This window comes from Pipistrellus hanaki (genome assembly GCF_964339955.1).
Source record: "Pipistrellus hanaki genome assembly, chromosome: 17".
NCBI classification, from domain to species: Eukaryota; Metazoa; Chordata; class Mammalia; order Chiroptera; family Vespertilionidae; genus Pipistrellus; species Pipistrellus hanaki.
In genome coordinates this window covers 5,887,923-5,899,686 of record NC_140519.1, presented here as the reverse complement: position 1 = coordinate 5,899,686, position 11,764 = coordinate 5,887,923, and the positions used below count along the sequence as shown (strand labels likewise).

Sequence of the window (11,764 nt, the reverse complement as noted above, 5' to 3'; positions counted from 1 at the left end):
TCAAGTCTAGGCTTCGGAGCTGCCGGATGGGTGAGAATTGAATTCACCACTCTTCATCTGACATCGTTCAGTTTAAGATGCTCGGAGTGGGAGAAAGCACTGCCCAGACCTGTCCCTGCGAACTAACCCCCATGACCCCCCCCCTCAACCCCCAGCTATGCAAGCAGGTTTTGCAACCTCCCTGCGCAAGGCACTGCCGGGAATCCTGAGGCTGCGGGTAGGTGACACATGGGGACTTTGGCACAAATGCTCCCATCCCACTTCGGAGATAGACCCGCGTCAAGGCCACGGTCCTCTCTAGTCACACCCAGCGTTTAGCCAACCTAGAAGACAGACGTGCTTTATCGGAGCCTCACACTGGTTCCTCGTCATTAGCAAGGAGTCACATAATTGAGAAATTATTGCTGTCAGCGGAGGAATTCAGGAATCCAAGCGGCATGGGGTGTGGGGAACCATGCACGGGGGGAAAACAAAGCCTCACTCACGCTGTGGATGTCTCCCTTTGCACTTGCTCAGTGCAGACGTGAGCAGGGGAAGGAGATGTGAGCTGTGGTGCCTGCGGTGGGTGGACAGAAGGTAGGATCCACCCCCAGCTCGGTGAGGGAGCACACAGAACACCCCACACCGCCTTCGGAGCCCCGTGCCTGCCTCTGAGGATTGCAGGGCCCACCCCCTGCTCCAGAGGACAGAGATCGGAGCAGCCACGTCTCACCTTGGCTTTAGGCAGGTGGTTACACTCGGAGGACGCTTCTTGCAAGCTCATGCAGGCAAAAGGAAGCTGTGGGCCCGGCCATGAGGATAGAAAGCTCGGAAGCAAGCAAGCCTGTGGCTTTGTAGATTTGATTGGGAAATTCATTCATTCTTGTGGCTAAACATCAGTAAAGAAAAGTGAGCAAGTGGTGCTAGAAATCCAGGGGGAAGAATGCTAAGTCCTGGACTCTTGCATGGACGGGAGGCTGAAAATGGGAACGTTCCATCCGGATGAAAAGAATTTGGTTTCTTCCAGTGGAAACATCGAGTTTGCAGGCTTTTAGCTTTTACCGTGTTTTTAGGGCAAAGAATTCGTCCTGCTCCGTTTCAAGGTGCCTCTTGGTGTCGTGTTGTTGTGTTTTTAGACCTGAGACACCTTGAACTTGTCCACAGGAGGCATGAATAGGCCAGCCCATACTACATGCTTCTGCAATGTGTTTCCATGAGCCAACGGCAAATTTAATAACAACACAGAAATCGGACAGTGGGGAGATCCATGTGAAGGCAATGGATTGATCTTACACAGCTGAGCCTCCTGCCTTCTGCCTTCTTGCGAAACCAATCACATCTTACTGTAACTTTTGCAACGTCTCATTTCCCCTGGACCTCTGGTCCAGGTCATTTAGCAAGCGGGTATTTAGGAGGGATTATTTAGGCAACTGTCCTGTTGTGAAGAATCAACTGCTTTAAAGAAAAGAACAAAGTTCATAAAACAGCCCCATTTCTACAAGTCCTTTCATGAGGAATCATTTTATTACCCCCAACTACTCGAAGCAAGCTTCCCTCGACGGCTGGTGGCTATTGCCAAGGCCTCGTGCTGGCTGCGGGCCTTGCCGGATTTAGAAGTGAATTCAGGGTGCGGCCCTGCCCTGGTCTCCCGGGGGCTCCTGCTGCTGCAGTCAGCCCTTCAGCCGCAGATCTGGGCTCCAGCTGCTTACTAGAAGGTTCTTTTGGAACTGATCCCAGGTGGGGATTTTTTAAAGAAGATCCATTTTCAAGCTGGATACTAAGCATGTCTAGAGCAAGACAAGCTGGAACGAGTCAAGATTCAAAACCTGGCTATAAAATTTAAGGGAGAGGCTAGGTTTCAATAACCCTCCCCAACCCATTCGAAGCCTCCAACCAGGCTCCCGGAAAGATGAGCAGACAGAAAAATACCTACCTAACGCTGACGTTTTAAAAGTTTATGTATTGGGTCAGATAGTGTTTGCAGTGCGTTTGTCCGATATCCTGATTTTTCTATATACATCACATTGGAGGAGAACCCGGAAGGACTGGTCACCGGAGAGGAGCACGGCCCCAGTGGGCCCACTGGCGTCCCTGGGAGAGCGTTAGAGATGCCTTCCTCTGGATGTGCGGAGTCAGAGCCCACGCTTTAACAAGATCCCTGTCGATTGTTTTGCATACTGACACCAGAGAAGTATGGCTTTATTGTGTTGTTTTCATTTTTCTCCCTTTTTGGACTAGTGCAGCCATGTCCTGAGAGAAGATTTGCTGGATGAGCTGCAGTGATTTGCTGAATGGGCTGCAGTGTGTTGCTCTACCAGCTGCACGCCTGCTGTCCTCGGGGACTGATGACATCCCATAACCAGCTGCGCCGAAGGCTCCCTCACCCACACAGACTGTTCCTAGGAAGTTGTCTTTAAACAAAACCACACCATCCACACCCAAGCTGTGTGTGCGACTGTGCGGAGTGAAGCGGACAAGCTCCCGACGTTTATCAAAGAAAACCTACGGGGAATGTTCCCTTTTGCCACTAGGTGGAAATAGAGCGATTCTGAACATATTTGTAGGGACCTGGGGCATGGACCTAAGAAATCAGTTAGTGTAATTCTTAACATCTTCATTTCACAGGCAAGAAAACTCAGGCTCGGTGATATTAAGTAAAACGGCATCTTCTTATAAATGGAAGCTTTCTAGAGAGACCAGGGGAAGATTTACTGGCAATCCCTGATTTCCAGCCGCTCTCACCCAAAGAGAATGCGTTCCTGTCCTGCAGCGGGAAGGAAGGCAGGGCCTGGCACCCAGGTGCCCCGGGCTGTGTGTGAGGACAGGCAGGACACTGGGCGCTCCTTGAGACCGGGGTTGTGATGCAATTCATCTCAGTCAGGTGACAGTGCTCCCCCTTTCCCCAAAGAAGAGACACTCAAGCACCCCTCAGCCGTGCAGGACAGCCACCTGCTTTGTCTTCACATGTGTGTTCTTATGCCTCACACGGGCTCAAGGTGAGTGGCCTGGACCAGGACTCTGTTAGCAGGTCAAGGAAGTGCTGGCTGTTTTTCGGAGCTTGGCATCCACTGCCATTGCTCTTAAGGAAGAAAGGGAACCGGAGTTTGCATGAGACAGGATCTGCCCCCAGGTGGCTGGGCGCGGGGCCCACAGAGGCAAAGCCTGCCAGGCCCTCTGTCCCAGGGCGACACTCACAGGCATGTTGGCCTCTATGTTTGTTTGTTGGTGTGTTTTAACCACAAGAGGATTATTTCCACGTATCACACCAAAAAGTGTGTTTAAAAGTTCATTTTCGGGTTATGCCTCTGGCTTAAAAACTATTTCTTAGGCACCTGAATATTTAGTATTTTAGTGACATTTCCCTTTTGGTATTTCTGAGCCATCATGGGTTATGTGTCTTTTAAATTTTAGTATTTCAGTGCTGAGTCCTGGCTATTATTACCTTACTAGAGGCCCAGTGCACAAAATTCATGCATGGGGGTGGGGAGTCCCCCCCAGCCCAACCTGCACCCTCTCCAATCCAGGACATCCCTCTTACAATCCTGGACTGCTGGATCCTAATCAGTCACCTGCCTGGTCGGCCCTAATTGCCTCTGCATGCTGACCTGATTGCCCTTAACTGCCCCCCTGTGCTGGCTAGGTTGCCCCCAACTGCCTCCTCCCTCCCAGCCTGGTGGCTCCTAACTGCCTCCCCCCCCACCCCTCCCCAGCCTGGTCACCCCATGTAGCCTGTTATTCAGTTGTTTGGTCATCCCTCACTAATCCTCCCGCTGGCCTGGTCACCCCATGCAACCTGCAGTGGTTTGGTTTTCCTCACTATCACTAACCCCCCTGCTGGCCTGGTCATAGGAAGCCATCTTGTGAGGGTGTGAGGGTTAATTTGCATACTATCTCTTTATTATATAGGATTCTATACAAAAACAGGTAAAATGTTGAATGGGCACATTAAGAATGTAACTACAAGCCCACAGTGGCTGCCTGTGTGTGTGTGGTGGGGGGAGGGGGGCAGCCACTATCCCCCAGGCATCTGGAAGCCAGTTCTAGCAACACTGAGCAATGACCCTCCGCTGCCCTCAGAGCAGCAGAGCACAGCCCTGGGGTGACCTAAACTTAGGGCAGGGACTTAAAATGAAAGGGAGTCCTGGGAGGGCAGAAAATGCCCTGAGGCATGCTGGGAGATGACTGGGCCAGGGGCTGCAGCCTAAGGCCGCCTGGTGTGGTCCTACCTCAGAGGATCTGCGGTGAGGAAAAGACAGGGGTTCGGCCCTGCACTCCCCTAGCCTTCCCTGCCTTATTTCCTCTTTAAAAAACGGCGATAACACTTGTCAGCAAAACCCGGCGGAGAGGAGCGTTCCTGGCTGCAAAGTGCCTGGGACCAAATGTCCATCGAGGCAGCCGCCTCCCCGCGTGGCAGCTCCTCACCTGACCCACCTTCCCACGGAGACCGTGCAGCTCCTGGACACGTACACCGTGAGAAGCATGACTTCTCTGCGGACACAGGGTAACGCGGGGGCCGCGGGCAGGAGGAGTGGCCGGGTGGACGCCTCTGGGCTGAGAAGGAATTGAGGGCTCTCTTGTCTAGGAACACGCACTAAGGAAACATCCCCGCGTGGGGGCATGGAATTGCAACCACAGGCACTTAAGCTAAAACTTCCTACGGGGTGTTCGTTTGGAAACCGAACTTCCGGGGACACCTCCGCCCTGCCGCACCTTCTGATAAAATCACTAGCTCACTCAGGTCTGTCCTCACCTGGAGGTGCTGAGTGGGCCGGCAGCCTGCGGGCAGGGACAGGTGCTCAGGGGGGTGGCATGTGGGCTGTGCAGTGACCAGGAGCCCCGATGAGCAAGGCAAATCATCTATCAGTCCATCAGGCACAAAGGGCTGAGCGATCCATCCCTTGCAGCGCCCCAGAGAGGAGGGAGGGCTCATTCGCGCGTTGGGTGTTTTAAACGGAAAGGAACTTGGCGGGGAGACTTGGCCCGGGAGAGGCGGGCGCCCCTCCGGCTCCCGGGGTGAAGGGAGCGGGAACCTCCCGGGGCCACGTGGGGCGCGCCGGGCGGGGCCCCGCCTGCAGGCGCCGCGGGCGGAGCCGGCTCCGGGGCAGGTGGAGCCGGTCCGCACCTTCCGACCCGGAGCGCGGGGGCGTGGCGGGGGCGTGGCCTGGGTGAGGCGGGGGCGTGGCAGGGGCGAGGAGCCCTCCCATTGGCCCTTCGGCGCCGCCCCGCCCCGCGCCTCGGTATAAAGCGGCCGCGCTCCCCGCCGGCTCCCGCCACGCTCCATCCCCGCACTCACTCCGCTCCGCGTCCAGCCCGCACGACTCCGCGCCCACCATGGCCTCCATCCAGCAGCTGGTCGGGAGATGGCGCTTGGTAGAGAGCAAAGGCTTCGACGAGTACATGAAGGAGCTAGGTGAGGACCGGGCCGGCGGGTCCGCAGCGTGGCGTGCGAGTGTGATTGTGAATGTGTGTCAGTGTGTGTGTGTGTGTGTGTGTGTGTGTGTGTGTGTGTACGCGAGCTCGTCTGTCCGGGGTCCCCCTCGACGCTCCGGGCTCCGGAGCAGCCCTCCCGCCCGCCCGCAGCCCCACCACGAGGCCCGGTCCCCGCTGCCTCCACCACGCGGCCCGCCGCCGCCGAGAGGAGAGGGCGTGCGCGCCGCGGTCCCCCGAGTCAGGGATGTCCCGCCGCCTGGGGCACCCCGCTGGGCTACGTACCCTTTTCCGTTATTATTATTATTATTTTTAATCCCTACGACTAATCCCTCCTCCTGCCACCCTCCTGGTTCGCCCCATAGCGGCTGTACCCACTGCCCCTTCCCCACCCTTCGCTACTGTGCCGCATCCTTTGTTCACCCAAGGCGCGCTGGTCCCTCCCTCTTCTCCCCGCCGGCGCCTGGAGAAGGTCTGAACCCCGATACCGCCCCAGCTCCCCCTCCCACCCCCGGTCTCTGCGCGGCGCAGCTCCCTGGGGCATGCATGGGGCATCCTTCCCTCCGGCCCCAGAGGCGTGGCGCCAGCAGTGCTGATCTCGGTGGCGATGCGTGTCTGAGGCCCCTGAGGGCGGTGGCCAGACGTGCTGAGGGCGGCCGGGCACCGCTGCTTGTGGAGGGCGATGGTCTTTGTCGGGGAAGCGCTGCGACACCCCTCCAGCATGCAGATGGGCGTGGCCCTGCAGAAGGCCCCGGACTCCTTAAAGCCTAGAGAATGGGTGCCTGGGAGAAGGTTCGAGTTCACTGTCTCAAACTGAATAACCCTGCCCTTTCCTAAGGCAGTGACGAGGATTGAACGCCGGTGGAGACACTGGGGTGATAAGCAAACACAAATGGATCTTTGTCACAGTGGCGGAGCCTGGGCCTGTCTGCCGGGGCTGCCAGCCCTGAGGCCACTGCGGGATGGGGAGGGCTTCCGAGCCCCGGTGACGGGTGACCGTCCCTGCGGCCTCCAGAAGCTCCCTCGGCAGTGTCTCGGCAGGACAGTGTGCGGCTGTGTCCATGGGGATGAGCGCACGGAGGGGGCTGGAGGGAAACCGCAGGCCCCTCGTAAACCCAGATCAAGGTGACCTGGGCACTCAGACCCAAGAAATACCCCGTCGGTGTGCACTGTCTGAGGGCCACGCATCCTCTGTCCATTGGAAGCCAATGTGTTTCCGAGGTTCTGGAGGCATGAGGCTTGCCCCACCGGTTCACTGGGATGCAGTGAAGGTGTGGGGGGAGCAGAGCACTGCAGGAGTCCAAATAAGAATGGGGAGAACTCAGCCCGAGCACAGGGCACCATGTGTGCCGGCAGCGAGGGGGCTCCCGGGACGGGTCAGGCCCTGCAGAGGGTCCATCCTCAAGCCCATGTTTCTGCGCAGGTTATTGTCTCCTCATCTGAAATAGGGCGGTGGTGCTGGTCTGAGTTTTTTTGTAGACAAAGTACACTGGCTATAAATTAGATATGATGCCGATATAGCAGGCGAGTTGCAGAGCTATGGGATGTTCTGTGTTTGAGGGTGAGATTTTTCCATTTGTTACCACCACGAAGGTGCTGTTCTGCCTCTTACAACGTTGACTGTTGGGGTATCCCGGCATCGGGTGCTGTTTGTGTGGTATGTGGACCACGTGTCTGCCAGGGGCCTGTTCTGTGCCGGAGTCCTGGCACAGGAGGCCCGCAGAACTGAGGAAGTCAGTTTTACAAGTCCGGGTGCTTCCCGCGCGTTCCGGAGGCCATCAGCCACAGGGGCTGCGAGCTGAGATTGGAGCCACACGGCCTGCATCGTGGCTCCCAGCTCAGCGCTTCCCAGCTGAGCGAGCTTGCTTTGTCATCTGTAGCGCGGAGACGGTGCTATCACCGCTCACAGGGCGTCTCCAGGCTCCCATGAATCTGTGTGCGTCTGGTGCTAGCTCGGAGTGAGCCCTGGGTCTGTGTTTACCATAGTCCTTGGAAGTGAGTAAGTGGAGAGAACGCCAGCACAGGGGTTGCAATGAGCTCACAGCTTGCACTCTGTGAGCCGGAGCGCCGGTCCTCCTGACAGTGACTGTGATTGACATTCACAGGCGTGGGGATGGCTCTGCGGAAAATGGGCGCCATGGCCAAGCCCGACTGTGTCATCTCTTCCGACGGCAAACACCTCACCGTCAAAACCGAGAGCACACTGAAGACCACCCAGTTCTCATGCAACCTGGGAGAGAAGTTTGAAGAGACTACAGCAGATGGCAGGAAAACTCAGGTCAGGCGTCACGTACATGGTCCCAGAAGCTTCTGGAATGATAGATTGTATGAGTAACATTCTCCCATTGACAGGCAGGAGCTGCTGAATAAAAGACATCTCCAGTTATTTTAATGACTTGAGTTAATAGACTAGTGTGAAAGGGCCACAGCTTGGTCTGCTTTGTAAAACTAGTTGAAGGAGCATGAGCATCTGAGGGTCTCCTTATGTGTATCTAGGTTGACAAGCATCAGCTATATTATGAGTAACACGGGCTTGAAGCAGACCAGAGTGGAAAAGCTAAAAAAAATGTTGGTCCAGGAGGTTATGCGTCATGGGAGCTGCAGGTAACGTCCTCCGGGAAGTTAAAAAGTGCGCTTTGTCTCTGCAGACCGTCTGCAACTTCGTCAACGGTGCACTGGTCCAGCACCAGGAGTGGGACGGGAAGGAGAGCACCATCACGCGGCGGCTGGAGGGCGGGAAGCTGGTGGTGGTAAGTGCCGCTCTGGCCTCTCGGGCGTCGCTTTTGCATTCATCATTCGCAGAACTGTGTGTCACTGATCCTGAGCAGGGCAGCGAGGCCGGCAGGAAAGTGCACCAAGACAAGCTAAGCACTGAACTCTGAAAACCACCAAGTCCTCTGTGGACAGGGAAGAGAGGTGACGGGCAGTGGTGTTGCCGGGCTGGGTCCAGTCCGGGCCCTGCTGTGACTGTCCAGCATCAGAGGCAGCGCACCAAACTGCCCTCTGGGCCATACCTTTTCCATTTCTTTAAACAGGAACACTGCCCTGGCAGGGGGGACTCAGTTAGCTGGAGCATTGTCAGGCACATACCCAGATTGGGGGTTCAATCCCTGGTCAGAATGCACATGGTAGGCAGCCAATCAATGTTTCTCTCACATTGATGTTTCTCTCTGCCCACCTCCCTTTTTCCCCTTCCTAAAATCAATTTAAAAACACAACACACTTTAAAATGAGGAATACTGTTTGCAAGACCAAATAAGTAATTTAGATATTATAGATCAAGTATGTTTAGCAAAACACATGCATATCTTAAGCAAAATAACAGGTTCTAGCCTTTCAAACCCAGGAATCCTAACATATATGTTCATCTGTGAAACAGGTGACAGGTTTCATAGGATTCTGATTCTAGCACTTGCCTTCCACCATTGCCCTAGGATGTAAGATCTAACTCTCCAATATCCTTCTCTCTCCCAGGAATGCGTCATGAACAATGTCAACTGCACTCGGGTCTACGAGAAAGTGGAGTAAAAATTCCATCGTCCTTCCAGGCGGGGATTGGCCACGAGGATAAACGAGCTCAGTTCAATGAGCAAATCTCTCCACGCCTTCTTCCCATCACTGTTCAGTTATCACAACCATTTTACCTGCACTGTTTCTGAGTTGGTTTAATGAAGATCGACCATTTTGTTAGTAAATAAATGTGTTTATGCTATACCACTGTTGTATGCTTTAAAAAAAAAGCTTGATAGGAAATTAGGGATGAGTTTTAATAATAAGTTCTGGGGTAGTCTTGAGGGTAACTATAAAAATCACATTCTAGTAATAGAGAGCTACTTCTGTGACAGATACACTACCCATCACTTAAGCTTGCCCTATGCTATTTGATCTTTGTGTCAACTCAAGAATCTTAAATTTGTGGCAGAGACACTTGCCATGGGAAAATAGCCACATACACTATTAATTTAAATATTGAAATTAGGCCAATTGATGAGCCTACTGTGGCCCCTACAAGTTAAAATGAAAGGAAGTCACTCGTCTCTCACTTCAAATGAAAAGCTAGAAATGAGCAAGCAGGGAGGAAGGCAGGTCGGAAGCTGAGATAAGCTGAAAGCGAGGCCTCTTGTACCAAACAGTCAAGTTGTGAAAGCAAAGGAAACACCCTTGAAGGACATGGAAAGTGCTGATAGGAATGATAAGAAAGGGAAGGGGCCCGGCTGCCAGTGTGTAGACGTGTTAGTGGTCTGGATGGATCAAACCAGCCCCAGCATTCCCTCAAGCCAGAGCCTCACCCACAGCACGGCCCTTACCAGTCCTGCGGGGGCTGCAGACGGAAAGTGGGACTGAAAGTGAAGCTCAGAGGTGGCTCTGGAGGTGTAAGGAAGGACGTCACTGCTTTATTGTGGTCGGGAGCTGAACCTGCAATGTTTTTATGGGACCATGCTGCTCGCTACCGGCTTCTCTATCTGACTTTCCTCTTGGTTATTTTCGTCTCCATCCTAGAGTTCCTCTTTCATCCTCTCATCCTGCTTCTGACAACAGTACATTATGTCCCCGGGCCAATATTTTGTAGTTTTGTGATGCTCAGAGCCCCCCAACATGGGTGCTCACCATTGTGTTCTGCGTGATTCAGTGAAAGAAGTGAGTCTAGGCAGGTGGGGAGCAGTTTCTCTGACAAGTCTTGGGCCATTGCCTCCCACCAGTTCTCACTTCTGTCCTTCAGCTCATGGTCATGGGCGGGCATTGCTGAGGGCCATGTTTCCCACCTGACTTGTGGAGCCCTGACTCAGTGGGTGAGAAGTTCTCTGCATTGTGCAGGGCTGCAGCAACATTATCATGGGATCAGCGTCTTAAAGCCATTGCCACAAAACACTCATGGCACCCCTCTTCTAAGTGGCACCAAACCTCGTTGAGAATCATGGGTAGAACAGGATCTGAACCTTATATTACCTGGTGTCAATTAAACCCTTCTCTCTGCTAAGCAGCCCTCTAGCATCCATAGACCCCTGTGCAGAGGTATGAATTAGGGCCTCAGAGGGCGTGCTTTTTCCTCTGAACTGGTGAGCGCGGGAACGTGTCCGGCTGGTTCTGAGCACACAGGTCTCCCTCTGGGAGACTCCCTTTGCCCCAGATCTCCCAGCTCTCCCAGCTCTCCCGGTTCCTTCTTGGGCTTCCACACCTGCCACCCATAGCCTGGTGGGCGGGTCCCCGTGGATGTCGAGTCTAATTTCAGACTAAATCACGTGTAGACTAATTTCAGTGTAGCCTTCTAAACTAGAGCTCGATGATTTATGAGCTTGGGTTTTGGAAGCAGACAGTCCTGAAATCCAATTCTGGCTTTTTGCCCTTCAAGAGCTGTGTGCCTTAGGGCAACTTACTTCCCTCTTCTGAACACTAGCCACATCCTTGGTGAATGGATGGCATTGCCTGACCCGAGGAGCCGATTGAAGATTCGGTGCCATGTGTACAGGGAGCAGTGCCCAGGGCCCAGCACACAGCGAAGGCTGCATGTCTCTGGCACCCAGTGGGCCTTTCCCGGGGACCACCACGCTCGGTGACACCGACTGTCCAGTCTGGGCAGAAGCCACATGCAAGTGGGTATTGAGCACTTGAAATACTGTGAGTGCAACTGGGGAATTGAACTTTTTACTCTGATGTAAACTTTCATTCATTAAAATGTAAATCTAAATCCCACTGATGGTGAGTGAGGGACAGCACAAGACACTAATCGCTTGTTTTCCAAAATCAAATTTCTTATTTTTTATTCTAACTTACACCTCTTGTATTCTCCATGCCAATCCGTGGGAATGTCATTTTTCCAGTTCCCTGGCTAAACACCTTGAGTCATCTTCAACGTTTATCTCTCTTTCCCACACCACAGCTAATCCATTAGCAAACGATTTCCGCTTTGTCTGCAGAATATATTTAGAAATTCGTGAGGACTTCTCATCTCTTCCACAGATACCACCCTGGTTCAAAACCCACCAGCATCTCTCCGCTGGCCTCCTTGTCTGCATGTTCATTCTCCCAGAGCGAGCATCATGAAGTGTGTCACTCGTGGTGAGAATCTCCTTTAGCTTCTCAGAGTAGAGGCCAAAATCTTTACCGAGGTCCGATCTGATCTTGCCCGTGTCTCCAACATCTCAGCATCCCCTCCTGGTTTCTTCTCCTCACACAAACGTTTCCTCCAACCACTGGCCACGGATGGCGCAGATGTGCTTTCGCCCAGGGCCTTTGCTCCTTCCGCCTTGGCCTGTGATCACTTCCCTGGAAAACGCAGGCCCCGCCCCCTCAGCTCTCACTTCCTGCAGGTCTGTCCTCAGAAGTCGCCCTGGAGTGAGTCATCCCCAGCCCACAGTGT

The 11,764-nt window shown here is 53.9% G+C and overlaps 1 protein-coding gene across 1 annotated transcript; it reads left to right on the top strand.

Moving 5' to 3' along the window:
• The first annotated feature begins 5,231 nt into the window (after positions 1-5,231).
• FABP5 (fatty acid binding protein 5) lies at positions 5,232-9,120 on the top strand. Its single transcript, XM_084864316.1, has 4 exons — positions 5,232-5,389; positions 7,512-7,684; positions 8,055-8,156; positions 8,881-9,120. Exons 1-4 carry the CDS (start codon positions 5,311-5,313, stop codon positions 8,932-8,934), a joined length of 408 nt encoding a protein of 135 aa, XP_084720442.1. The 5' UTR covers positions 5,232-5,310; the 3' UTR covers positions 8,935-9,120.
• Positions 9,121-11,764: the final 2,644 nt, after the last annotated feature.